Below are 14,740 nucleotides of genomic sequence, written 5' to 3' on the forward strand. Positions count from 1 at the left end.
TCAAAGGTCTGCAAAGGTCTGTATGGTCATGTAAAATATCTATCCTGCATTTAAACAGAAGTAGTTATTAAACTGATCTCCATTCTCCTGCAGATGCCAATGCATGGCTCCCATGGAGGTGCATACCTGCAGGTGCAATCACAAGCAGTGTCACAGTACAATAGAAACAGCAAGAAACAGCCTAGCAGTTAAGCCAATGCTGAGGCACTAGACCATGGCCAGGATAGATCGTGTGTTCTTCACACCATTTTTAAACTCCCTTAAAAAACCTGAACTTTATGAGCATCTAATCCCATGTACAAGGACATAAGGACTGCCGAGTGATTCCCTGAAGAGCACCCTTTGGAAACCATGTTGGTTAACAGATTTTACACTCAGATTCAGAAGAGTTACATGCTGCACTATCCTGTCTCCACGTACTTGAAGCTATGTCTGCTTTCTCAGTTCAGCCTCATTTATTTCCCCAGGATCAGCCAGTGCCCTGACCATGCATGGGTGTGCAGACAGAGAGCTGCTGCCTCTCCCTCCCCGGCTCCCCCTCAGGGCGAGAGCTGCACGATCTCTTTCATCCCTAAAGGGTGGCAGGAAGGTGGCATCTGAGCACATCCCCTCCATGTCCCAGCGTGATTCTTGACCTCTAAACCAAGCAAGCTGGAGATACATTTTCTCCTCCAAAAGCTCAGTGCTCCACAGTGAGGCCACAACACCTCAGCCCTGTAGCAGGTCCAGAGCACACCAATACTGCAGCACACACAGCCTGGGCTCCTCCTCAGCTCCCCCGTGGTTTTTCAGGAAGATTTACTCCTGCTGCAGAACAAGAGTGCTCCAGAGGAACCAGGCAGTCCCAGAGATTAATTGCACTTAAGCTACTCAAAGAATAGATGAACATAGCACTATTTGTGAAGAGAAAGGCAGTGAGTCATTACACCTCACAGGAATGCTGTGGAAGTTAGCCAAAGACAATCCCCAAAAACCTAAAGTGCTAAGAATTTTTCCTTAGTAACACTCACCAGTGAGTAATCTAAGGCACTGCAAGTGGCAGAACACAAAGAATCAAATGCTGCCCTATTATCAAACCTCTCCAGCAGAGCAGCCAATTCAGGGATAATACATGCTTATATTGAGCCAGCAGATCATTTTTTAAAAAACTGCTTTTCCAGTTTTCCCAAGGCTATCTTACAGGACTGCAAAAGCTGTGTATGCACAGCTGACAATCAGGGAAATGTATACATTTAGGAGGATGTGAGCATTTTGGCTACACATGTTCCTTCAGACACATTTTCCCAGCTTTGCTCAAGCAGTTCAACTTATTCCAAAATCTGCAGCTGCAGATGAGGAGAGGCTTTACACCTGTTTAAGTGTCTAATGCCATGATGGCTACTGGAAACTTCTGTGTATAAAATCAAGGGATTTTATAAGTGCTTCATCAGCAGAGCTGGGATCTGTAAGACTTCATTTCTCACAGATTAGCATATACTGGGACAAAGGATACTTAATACTTGGCTGGAGGTTACCCAGACTGCTTGCCACTCTCACATGAGCTCTGATGGATGAGAGCTTGGCAATTTAAGATGATAAATCCCCAGCTGTTAGCTCTGCTGTATCAGGTAGCCTCTGGCAAGGGCTACAACTGCCATGGCAGTTCACAACCCAGTGCTTTGGCACAAGCCCTCTGTCCCTGGCAGCAGCAGCAGACACAAATCCCAGCTGATAACAGAGCAGACAGAAGGAACAGACAAACAATCAGGGGCAGCAGCATCAAACTGCTGCAGCTAAATCATCCAGGACTTGTCTGTCAGAGACTTCTGACTGCACACAGCTGCCCCACTCTAGCATCCTTCATTACAACTACAAGTGCTGACCTCACTACAGCACCTGGAAGATAAGAGAGGATGCTGTTATTACACTCATACTCTTTGCCACTTTGAAGTCACCAGGACCATAACTGTGGCAAGACCTTGTGGACTCAGCTTGCACCTGGCTTTCCCTCAGCAGAAAAAAAGTTGTCCTGACAGCACCACTCTGACAATAAATTATATCCCCATTTGGGGTTTCTGTACCAGAATCCCCCAACTTCAGTGAAATGTGTTTCACTGCCACAGGAGAGGGTGGGACAGGCTGCATTCCAGTCTGGCAAAGTAACTTACTTATTGGCAAGCTACTATGTGTTTTCTAAAAGGTCTGAGATGAATATCAGAACTGTCCCTTTGATCTCAAAAATCTGTGTCTCTATGACAACCGTGATGCTGCAGCATGATTCAGGGATTGACACAGCAACACTGAGCCATGCATTACTCCTGTCAGCAGCACCCTCAGAAACCATTTCACTTGTGTGGGAGAACTGAACAAGCAAGAACTGAACAGGGCAAGCTGGAGAAAAGAGGAAGATTAAGAAGAAGTCATCTGCAGCATAGAAAATGACACTTCTGCCTTGACTACATTGTTTTTATGGCTGTTCCTGCTCCATATAGAAATAGACCTAACACTAAATGTATGCGATGCTTTGATGAAGGTACAACCAAATTAAAGTGATATTGCAGTGAATCAGTAGAACATTCCACTTTAATCTTTCCATGTTTTTTTTTCCAGAAAAAAACAACTGTGTTCATACCTAAACACTCATTACAACCTCTGTTGGCACAGAGTGATCTGACAGAATGAGATTTGAACGGATTTATCACAGCTCCGTTCCTGAGAAAAGATTGCATTGATCCACGTTATGATTGCATTTGAACTAAAAGGATACAGGAAACTACACCTCAAGAAAAGATGGATCATATTTTTATTAGAGATTAAAAACCTGTCTTAAATCCAACTTTCCCAGAAAACTTTTTCTTTGCCTGTCTGCAGGTGCCAGATATCAAGTCATTTATTCATGCACGGCAATAAAAATTCACTAATGAATATGAGTTTGCTGGTACCTGAGGCAGCAGGAGGTTTGAGCTCGATCCATTCACTCCTGTCTTTTCCATAAAGTATCCAAAGGTTCTAAAAGGGCATCTGGCCACATCCTGCTTCTTCTCCCCATGTATATCAAATCACTGATGGAGAAGGCATCATTTCTCCCCTCTCAAAGGAGCTTGCTGCTCAGAGTATTCTAAAAACCAGTTGCAAGGACCCTCCCCAGCTAAATATAAAAAAAAAACCAAAACAAAACAAACAAAAAAAGGCTGGGAGGAAGCTCAACTCTATGCTTTTTTAAAAGAGATTCAGGTTTTCTGCTATTTCTAATGAGGGCAGCTCCCCCATGGGACATGTCAGCCCTAAGCCCATGTGCCAGAACATGTCACTTTCCACAGGCCCTGCAAACCCAGGGAGGGGGTAGGTTGGGACTTGCTGCTTTGACTTGTCTGTGTTTATTACAGTGTAGTGCTGAGAATACGAGCTCTCTGCTTCTGGCCAGTTCCTTTGACTGCTCTAAAATACATACTCAGACTTTAATTCCTTTCAGATTTGATGGACTATGAAGAGAGAAAGGGAAGGGCATCTGTTCCAAACCTTGTATCACTCAAACAGTGGGGTCATTCTGAGGTTAACTACCTGAACACAAAAGGCAAAAGAGTTTCTGCCTGCTCATCTTGACTTAGTCTGCCAGCCACAAAGTAGTTCTTAGCATTTTATCCAACCCACAGCATTCACAATTCACCCGAGCACAGGTGGGTCTCCATCCATCCCTTCTCCTGTACTCCTTCTGCCTGCTGCATGATATACACAAAATGCCTCGTTTCAAGAGCTCTGCCATGGATCAAACACCATATTCAAGCAGTCAGCTTTCACAAACCCTAGCACACACATCACACTCATAAACCAAGCAAGACAGCACCATAGGCAACATACCAGCAAGATCAGGAATGGAGATCAGCATAAACAGGCTGCTGGTGGGATCCCATATACAGCCCACTGAGACAGCAAAATGACCGCTCTCTGGGCAATACATTTTGCATTTTGAAACAGACTTTAATAACTTCTAAAGACAGTCAGGTAATACACCCTAGATCACTCCATATACCCTGTGCAGAATACATACACTGAGCTTGTAACACTGCAAATTCATTCATAGAAGGATGGGGACTGATGGGGAGGCCACACACACACACAGCAATCTGTAGATCCAGATCAGATTAATTTCTGACAGAGCTGAAATGCCATCCTTCAGAGCTGCAAAGAATTTGCTGGCAGCAAAACAGGAGTGGTTTTTGAGTTAGAGCGTGAGCAACCACAACAGCAGTTTCAAAAATCACAGCAAAAGCAAGACAGGCACAGAGCTGTGCAGCAGAGCAAGTTGATTTTCAGATACTCTTGGAGGCAGATTCACAAATAGCTTGCTGATACTGAAACTGAGAAATCAGCCAAATAGCACTGTATGTTTCTTTTTTGTCACATCAAAATTTAAAATGTATTTTTGGCTCCATTTAAGCCATGCCTTACCACTCATCTTTTAAGTCAGTCACTAAGCCAAAATAATTCATTCTTCACAGTACACTAGTGTTAAGCCACAGTGACTGCTCTGTTTCCACACTTTGGAAAGATTTCTTTTCCCAGTAGAAATTATAAACTACTTATTTTACTTTCACAATGTATTTTTGCACTACACCCAAATTTAGAATTTATTTAGATGTTGATAGTATAGTCTATATGACTTTCCCTTTTTCCTTTCAAAAGATGAGTAGCTTGTCTCTATAGGGATACATAGATTTCAATACCAAATACTTGACACTCAACAATTTCAGTGCATGAGCACATTAAATTAGCCAGCTCACCTACCTGGTACATCTTAAGCACTTTTCTCTCACAGACTGTTTTTCTCATTTTAGTGCCATTTCAGAATCCTCAGAGGTACCAGTACAGGGCCCAGGCTGTTCCCTGGTGACCACAGAAGACAGAAAAGCTGGGGCAGAGCCACTTCCCAGCATTACCTCACCAGGCTTCAGCCTCTGACAGTTCCTGGGCCAGGGGAACAGTAAAAGGAAAAGCTGGGCTTGCTCTTCAAAAATAAGGGTTCATTTAGAGGAGCAGCTAAATTGTCTGGAAACAGCTGTGCTTGTAAATTCGTCTGTGTTTCTACAGTCAGAGTAGTAGGAAAAATAATCTCTCCACCTGATCATATCACATTTTTGGAAGAGCTGGGATTTTATGCTTTAAGATAATGCAGTTGTCCTAGGATGTTACAACCATAAGTGTTATTTATGCATTTAATTGTCTTCTGTCACCCAGAGAAATCCCCTACTCATTCTTTAGTGCTTAAAGAAAATTGGTGGCCATGGCACTGTGAAAGCCACCACGGTGTCCAAACAGCCATTCATCTCCTTTGTGCAGGGCTGTACCCTGCTCCTGAACCCACTCTGGTCATTGCCCAAGGGAACATGGAAGTTGCTAATTCTGATTTGTCAGCCCAGGCTGTACAACCATATCAGATTACTAAGGCCTAACATTTCTCTACATAACCCTGTCTTTGGCTTACCACTGATTTGCCAACGTGAAATTAAAAATGTAACGTCTCAGTAAAGTGTGATGTATTCCTTCTATACTTCTCTTTTATACATTTCAGATCTCCCTGCAAAATGGAGATTGGTTGATTTTGTATAGTACTTATAGATTTATTTGTATAGTATTTAGGTCTATGGATGAAAAGCCATGTATATTTTCTGAGTAGTAACAGATTTTTGCTAGTTTCTACCGTAGTCTTGCTGTTGTGTTCCCAATTATTGCTATCTAAACTTCAGTCTCAGCACCCGAGGCAGCCAAAAAAAATGCTGGTAGTTTACATTGCTTTCTCTAGCTGTAAACTGCAGTACATGTCCAGGTGTTTAAAATTATAGTGACTTATCTCAGTGACTTAGTGGAGGCAAATATCCTCAGAGAAGCCACTGCCATTCCAGCTCCATAAGCAAGGGGAGTAATTTCTATAGAACTCAGAGCAGAATCCAGTCTGAAGCTATATAGCAATAAATCTATTACCAAATACAGAGCAGGATGTTCTTTTTCCTAAGATTTTGGGTTTTTTCTAGGACTTTCTTGCTCCTATATCTTGGCAGCACAGAATTAGTATTTATCAATGGTTACAGAAGCAAAGCAGATTGGTGACAAAGTTTTAAAACAACAGTCAAATCTACATTTCTTTTCATGGTCTTGTTACAGTGTCATAAAAAACCACATGAACTTCTTTTTATGACAAGTTCAGGCAAGGCTTTTTCCCTAGTGAAGTGTATCTATCACCTCAATAATGTGGAACTATTTAGGCAATATATGCATGCAGGAAAAATGTACGTGTACAATACACATGCGTTGTAAAATGTATTTTCTAAAAAGAGTCAATGTTTCATTTTCAAAAGTCAAAGTATTTGGCATTTTTATCTGATATTGACTGTGTTTAGAAAAGTAATTTTTTCACTCAGGTAATTTCAATGTCATCTACACAAAAACTCAGTATAACTTTAAATCTTTCTTCAATTGTTCATTAATTGAAAATTCAGCTACCTACATAGTCAGAATAGTGAGTGAGACCACCATGAAAAATTAATTCTCGTATATCTAGAAGCACAAGTACATTGGCCTTGAACCTAACTCTTTACATACCTTTGGAAAATTTAACACCTTAATTAAGTAATCAAAATTTTAAAAGAATTTTCACTGTCTCAGAGAGGGGACTAAAATGTTGCATAGATACAGTAGGTGTACATGCATAAGCCCCGCTGCTATGAGAGAAACACATGGCCTTGGTCATCTGCAGTCTGAGCACTGCTGAAAACAGAGGTCTTATTGCCTTAAAGAGGAGCAGGTTTTGGCCTGACATGGTGGAGAACAAACCAGATGGACCTGGATTTCAAATGCCTTTTTCCCCAAGTACTACAGCTGTATTCAAAATTGGGGGAGTCTGCCTGGCAGCAAAATGGGAGCACTTAGAAGTAGATCTTAATTAGTCCAATGAAAAAAAGTGCTCAAGGGCACGACATGTTTACAATATGAACAAACAAAACTGTGTACCATGCAATATTGACTGAACTAAATTAATTGAATGCTTAGCAGCTGGACTTCTGTTGCCAGTGTTTACATAATGTGCTTATAAATAGTGGTGTTCTCTTTTTAACTTTGTAAAGTGACTCAAATCAGAAAGAACTTCCAGGGTAATGGCTCAGACAGCAATAGCCATGTGTTTGTACAGTGCTTCTAGGTGGGAAGAAGGAGGAGGAAACTAAAGGGTGCTCATACAGAATCTTCCAGACTTTTGCCATAACATTTTCTCAGTCACCTTACCTCCAGGCTGAGGACTCATGACTCAGTCAGTCCTTCCCTCAGTGACAGCAGCTCTATCTTTCATCATCTCAGTGGCACTTCTTTGTAGCCAACAGCAGAGCTATTTTTAGGAAAGAAAGAAAGAAAACTGCATTTAATAGTCAAGAAATAGCATAACATGAATTGAAAAGCATATGAGAATGCAAACAAAGAAACTTGCATTTGCTTTTCTTTCCTAATAATACCTTGGTTTGGTTTTTTTATAACTAATGACAATGAAACACTTACCAGTAAATAGGAAAGAAAAATAATATCCATGTGCCTTAAAAGAGGTACCCTTGCACATGAAAACTATACTAGATAAAATATGTTATTGTGTATTTCTTATTGTGATAGGGTCAGTGGGTCCTTTGAAATCACTGGCATAATCCAGTAGGAGAGAAATAAGCAGGTAAGGCATTTTCAATACAAGTCTGACTGCTTACCCAGAAACCTTGAGTGCTTCCATCTATTGAGAGTTCGGTGATACTGAGAAGTCCTGCTGTGTGAGCCATTAAAGAGATATTAAGTACAACCAAACAATTCCTCTCCCAAAAGACTTTCAACCTTGCATCAGGTTTCATTGGCAAATGAGAATTAAAAAGTTAGAGGTGAAAAAAATTATAATAATAACAAGGAACCAATATTAAAGGAATTTGGCCAATAAGGCAAGGTTGTAATTCACTCTCTGAACTAGATTAGGATGTTGCAAGAGAGTCTTTATGCTGCAATAACATTTACTTTCTGTGTCTAATGGATAGGAAATGATGTCTCCAACTGAGATGGAGCAGACCGCCCCATATGTAATATTTATTTTTATTTGAGAAACATACTTAAATAGCTGACAATCTGTAGTACTCCAGCAGTCTAATTAAATTTTCGCTTGGGTCAGATTTGCTTTGGCTAAATTCTGACTTATATCTCCAGTCACAATCTGCCATCTGCCTATAAAACGTACTTTTCAATGAAAAAAAATAAAGTCGCTTTTGGATACAAACACCCACTCCAACAGAGGTGACAGGGAGACTTTTCAAGCAATTCTACCACCTTGATTTTAACTAGCAGCAACACTTACCAAAACACATCTTCTGATCTGCAGTTCCCCATTGAGTTTCAGCTGAAACAACAAATTTACCATTTATGGTATGGACCATCTTGGTAGTGAGTGGAAGTAATGCTTTATCTTCTTCTTTAAATACAGTTAGAGAAATTATAACTGTGTGAAACTAAAAAAATTATACTAGAAGAACACATTCAGCAAGGCTGACTAAGTTGTTAGAAAGGGAAGATCCAGTAGTGATGGAAAAGGGTTGGATTGCAGGCTCGTATCATTACAGAAGGCACACAAAATGGAAATATTCTTTTGAAATGTCCTATTTAGCCACAGGTCTCTAAGGCAGGGACCCTACTACTGGGTGTTTCAGAGCTGCCTATCCTGGAGGAGCAGATGGAAAACGGGGCTCCATTTGGACATCCCTGTGGAACTGGTAATAATTGTAGAACTATAACTTTATTTGTTAAGTTAATGTAATATAGATCTTTGTTTATCCTAGAGGTATCTGAGATGGTAAAGGCTATGGGGCTACAGAGGGAAATAAAACAACCTGCTGACATTAACATCTAATACATTAATATACTAAGGTATATCACAATGTCAGCAACATTTTTCTGTGAACTGCAAGATTTATACACAAGCTATTTCTTGTAGTGCTTTTTAGATCTACTGCACATCTGCCTTAGTGTTCTCACTTAAACTCTTAGCTGTTAGTCTAAAGGGAAAAAAAAACCCAGAAACCAACCAACAAACCAAACAGAGGTTTTGGCACATCAAGGACTGTACTATCTTTTCAAGATACTACTTTCTAGGAAGCAGAAGTTTAATATCTTGAGCTGAACAATTAAATGTATTTTACATGATTTGTAGCTGGAAAAGAATTTAGCAAGCCAACAAAGGCTTAGATGGATCAAATAATTTTCATGGGAGCTTTATTAATAAAAACAAAAATCTTATCAATCATCTATTTATTATTCAGGTCAACAAAAGCAGACACAGAAATCCTAGGGAATTTGATTAAGTGGGCTGGACTGCTAGGGATGTCAGCCCAGAAACCTGGCCACGTTTGCTCCAGAAGCATTGAGCAAATGTGTTTAAATCCCAAGTCATCCTCTGTATGAAGTCCAGCCATCGAACACAGTTGCTGACATTAAGTACATCGCCGCCCCAAATCTATCCCTCCTTTAATTTATGCTAATTGCTGTCCTGGCCAAATTTGGCGACCAGGTGTAACCCTTTCGGGGTCGGATGTTTCAAGATGGGAGAGCGCGGCTGCACCCGGGCCGAGGACCGAAGGAGGGCAGGGGGGGGTGGGCTGGGGGCAGCGGGCGGGGGGTGCAGAGGGAGGTGGCCTGGGGGGCAGTGGTAGGTGGGCTGGGAACCGAGGCACGGGTCTGTGCCGGCCGCCGCGGATGGCGGGCGCCCCCCGGTGTCGGCCGTGTGTCAGTGCGCTGTGCCGCCGGGCTGGGCCAGCCGGGACCGGGGCAGCCAAACGCCTGCCCGATGCTCCCCGGGTATGTGCCTGGAGAAGGGCGCTGGAGCTCGGTCGCAGGCGGAGAGACCGATTCTGATTTCTAGGGAGCGGACATAACTGAAATCAGATAACTCGTGTGATTAAATCAGTTGAATGTTACTAATGTCACGGATTTATACATTTAAGGAAAGAATTCGAGACTTCTGCAGTTGAAATTGCAAGCCCTCTTGACAGCTAGCATGAACATAATTGAAATATTTCAGGTTCCCAGCATCTGATTTCTATGAAAATTGCGTGCAGACATCACTGTCCAGTTGGAAGTCCTGTGACCAAAGCAGAGGCATCCCTTTAATGTTGGGGCATGGATACGCAGAGGGAAAAGGATTGCGTTGAAAAGAAGCTGCCAAGGGAATACCTGGGCAGCACAGATAAGTGCAGTGAACAAATCAGCTTGTTAGAACTGGCCGCTGAGCCAACCAGAACCACTTTTTTTTTTTCTTTTTTATCATTGAAATATCTTTTCTTCCACTGTGCATTTTAAGGACATACGCTGCCAGAAAGGAGGGTTTTATCATAGACTGCTAGCCAAAATGTAGTGCTGCTCCACACTAAATATTTCTTAATTTACATCACTAAGGTTCCTCACTAGAAGGCACTATCCATTTCAAAAAAAGGAGAAGGAGTCATCTGTCCTCTGCTGTCTCTCTTCAGAGCTGAGGTCAGTTCCAGTCTTAAAACTGCAGCCAATTGTGCTCCTTCCAAGCCTGTTCATTTGGAAAGCAAAAAGCAATGTCAGTGCCTGTGGAAGATGAGGACCTCCAAGCCCTGCATCTGTGAATCGCCAGCCATGGACATGTTGTCCTTCACACACCTAGAAGAGTGTGCAAACATGTCATGAAGAGTATCACACAACAAAAATCATATCATGTCAGGGAGTGGACTGCCTGGGGATAGTTTACATCTTGTTAGTGTTATTACAGTGACTGTCAAAGAAATCATGATTGTATTGAGGTTCTCTGTACATAAAACTACAGGAAGATGTTCCTGCTCAATCACTCTTCTAAAAATTAAGCTAATAAATGTAGTTCTCCTGACTGAAAATCATCACTATCCCTTTCTCATCACTTCCCCCAGCTTCAATTCAAGAAACAAATCAGCATGTTAGAAACAGTGGTAGCTCGTGCTAGATCTATTTCCTGTAGTATTTGGTATTCTCTTTTTAAGTTTGTAGAGGTTAAAAACATGATCTGCTAGCAGAGGTGGCTTGTCATCCTCCGTAATCTTCCATGCAAGATTCTTGCTTTGACCAACTGGCTTTAAAGTCTTGCAGTTCTACTTTTCATTTAGTAGCCAAAGTCATAGAATACTTTCCAAGACTTCACATTTGCCTACATTACAAAACACGTGTAATCAGTTTTTACAAAGTTCCAGCATCACCACACTGTATCTATACCATGGTGAAATCCTTCTATGGGAGGCTGCACTCCTTTCTTTAAAAAAGTTGCCTGGTGATACCCCAGGTATTTATGGAATACCATTACAGTTTTAGCAAGTAAATGTGCCAACATTCAACTCTGAGGAAGAGAATTTTATCTTCATCAAGGTGCTCAAACTATTCCCTCTTTTATCAAGAAGGCAGGTTAACAAGGCAGGCAGAAGCCACTTAAGGAGACAGTGAATAAAGTCAGGGGCTGATGAGTACTGGAGAGGTTTGTCTGTGTCCCTGGGTCCCAGCACTGGATGAGGAAGCAGCACAATCAGAGCAAAATTGGAGGGTGGCATGTGAAAAGGGCCTTAGCCCATGGTGGCATAGAACAGAAGAATCACCTCCTTCTCTCATTTTGTATTACACCCTCCATGCAGCTTATATTAGCCCTGTAGTTTTTGTGCAATGCCTATAAAGCAGCTACTTAATTCCCACTCTCAAGCAAGCTGCCTTGATATTTTGCAATGAGAAGCTCTTTGCTTCTACCTGTAAGGAATGAAAACCAGCCATGCAGAGCTCTGTGTGACAGCTTTGGGGTTGTTGAAACCCAAAAAGGCCTACAAAACTGTTTAGAGACAGAATTTTAAGCCTTTAAACAGCAAAGGTATTTATTTTTGGATCTGGGGAACTCCCAGCTCGCACTGGACAAAGAGTTCCACCCGTCAGGTAAAAGGGTTAGGTTATTTATACAGTTAAAAGGGGAGGTTGCATCATCCTTACATATGTAGTCATAAGATTGCAACATGTAATTATAATATTCATGACAGGCAGAGTCTGGGCGGAGCTGTCTTTTGGGGATATGTCTTGGGGTCTCTGGGAGTCTTCAGATGAAGTAACGAAGTCTTCCTCAGGGTTGAACTTTTTACCTTTTTTGATTCTTGCCGACTTCATTATACTGTTACATGGCGACATCAGACCCTAGCCATAACTTTCCCCTTCTCTGCTGGTTGTGACATCTTTATGTTCTTTTTGCACAGGTGTTCATATTCCTTCAGTGCCTAGTTAGCCTTGGCAGTGTCTTGTTTTAAGAACAGGACCTACACAGAAGTTAGCCTCGTTAGGGCCTTGTTTTGTTCACACTGTTTCAGTGGGAAATTACAGGAGTTAATCATGTCAGGAGTTAATCCTGTCAGGGTCTTCCTCTGTTTCATGGTTAACAATAAAAAAAAAAAAAAATTAGTATAATGGGAAGCAAACAGCAGAGATCCATATTGCACAGGTTAGTGTGGGGTCAGGAGCAATTCAGATAGTTAGCAAACCATGGCACCAAGCAGTTCACAAATAAGATATGTGAACACCTCACCTTGTTCAGCCAGTCACAGTGTGTTTGCATCAAAAGGTATCTGTTCAATAGCTACAGACTTCCTAAGCAGTCCCTTGAGCCTGGCAGCAAGTTGTGAGAGCTTCTCTGATTGTCACCAGTGAAACTACAGACGCTTTCAGCATGTGGTCAGCATTCCAGAGAGGAGGCTATTACCAGATGCTATCATAGGAAAAGACATCTTAAGTCTAATTTCCCTAGTGAGAAGTTGCATTACTGCTGAAAGAATTAGTGCCTAACTCTGTAGAGTCTTCTGATGATATGGTTGGTTCAGCTGACAAAACTACCATCAAGTTTTCTAAAGCTTTGAGTTTAAATACAATATTTTATTTCTTCTCTGCTATATGACTTAAACCTGATTAACTGTAGTAGCTGAAGGAAAAAAAATCTTTAAAAAAAGATTAGTTACTGTTTTCTCCTTAGGTCAATATCTAGAGAAAGTAGTAAAATGCAATACATTAGAACCAGTTTAAAATATTAGTTCAAAAATTTTACCGGTTGTGAGATTTTTGGAAAGTCAGTCACGCTTGTGTTTAATCAGAAAGGGTTTTAGAAATAGTAACAATGTTTCCTTCCCAGTGGCAGAACAGCAAATTAATTTTTAATTAAATGATAAATAATCAGCATCACTGTAAAAGGAAAATGATAAAACACACTGGTTTTGAAGTCAGTAGGAAATACTTTGGTGATAACAGAAGCATTTTCAAAGATGGCATGGTCTAATTAAAATGTAAAATGCTTTGAATGAGCATCAAAGGGATACCTACAGCTCAGACACTGTCAGGTAGCACAGGCACCTGAATTCTTCCAGAGTCATCTTTGCCTCCACTGACTCCAAACTCCCATTTTTTTTTTGTCACAGACTGCATGGAAAATCACATGTTAAACCAGGAACTGAAGCTGGTTTTACTGCTAGAATGCATCCTGAAGAGTTTAAGAATTTCACTGTTGTTGTATCAGTCCATTAGTGCATTGAGCAGCTCAAGCCTTAATGAAAAGTAGTAGTATTAAAGGTAGCTAAAACTGATCTTTAATCTTAAGCTCTGTCATTGTTGTGTTCCTTTCCGGACCCAGAAGCTTCCCCTGGGTACAGAGGAGGCTGCGTGGCTTCTGTATAGCAGAAATGTCACACAGCCGAAGGCTGAATTCCTGATTTACATCAGCTTCTTCCACTTTAACAGCAAGTATTTAAGCCAAGTAATAAAAGAAAAAGAAAAATCAATAATCAAATTATGCTTCTTTCAGACGGATACACTGCTGATGATATTGAGTTTTACTGGAATGGAGGAGAGTCAGCAATAGTGGGAGTTCATAACATCAAGCTCCCACAGTTTTCCATCATTGATTACAGGATGAGCAAGAGAGTGGAATTTACAAGAGGTAAGCACTGGCTAGTTAAAATAGCTCCCCCCTCTTTCCCAGTCCAGAACTGTCCATGTCTAACTGATACTAGGCATTAGGCATTCTATGACTTCTTTTTTTCTTTTAGGAGCATATCTTCAATTATCACTTAGCTTCCAGCTTAAGAGAAATACTGGATACTTCATTTTGCAAAGCTCTGTGCCTTCCACACTGATCACAGTTCTGTCATGGGTATCTTTTTGGATCAATCACGATTCCTCTGCAGCCAGAGTTGCTCTAGGTAACTGGTAACTGCTTTTCAAAATTTAAACTCATAGAGCTGATTGCAGCAGCATTAACTCTGATCTTACACATGTAGTGTAGGATCTCTGTGGTCAAAAAGACAGGCAGGTGTCACCTTGCCTACCTCTAAAGCTCTTCCCTTGCAGTTAGGCTGAGATCCTGACTGATTTCCAGTAGCCATAATGGTCTTTGGATCAGGTCCAAAGTATCTTGCCTCCAAACTGAAATGTAAAAGACTAATTCAGATACCTAAGGACATCTCCACTGTGCTGCATCAACACTTCATTAATGTTAAAAACTGCCCTCTCAGGCCAAATGTGTGGCTGAAATGAATACCCAAGATCCTACCAACCTCAGTGGAGATATGGCAGCTTACACCAAATAAGCCTTGAACCAAGAGCTTCTGCCACCATCAGTCCTTCAAGGTAGATATGCTTTACAAATGCAAGATATGCAAGCATATCTGCAAAAGGCAGATACACTTTACAA

General features: G+C 41.3%; 1 protein-coding gene across 1 annotated transcript in view; it reads left to right on the plus strand.

Moving 5' to 3' along the window:
• GABRB1 (gamma-aminobutyric acid type A receptor beta1 subunit) overlaps positions 1–14,260 on the plus strand; it is a 90,532-nt gene extending 76,272 nt beyond the window's left edge. The window contains exons 6-7 of the mRNA XM_030449955.1: positions 13,853–13,987; positions 14,097–14,260. Coding sequence (XP_030305815.1) covers positions 13,853–13,987; positions 14,097–14,260 — 299 coding nt within the window. The remainder of the gene's footprint in view (positions 1–13,852; positions 13,988–14,096) is intronic.
• Positions 14,261–14,740: the final 480 nt, after the last annotated feature.

This window comes from Calypte anna, chromosome 4A (genome assembly GCF_003957555.1).
Source record: "Calypte anna isolate BGI_N300 chromosome 4A, bCalAnn1_v1.p, whole genome shotgun sequence".
Classification (NCBI taxonomy): Eukaryota; Metazoa; Chordata; class Aves; order Apodiformes; family Trochilidae; genus Calypte; species Calypte anna.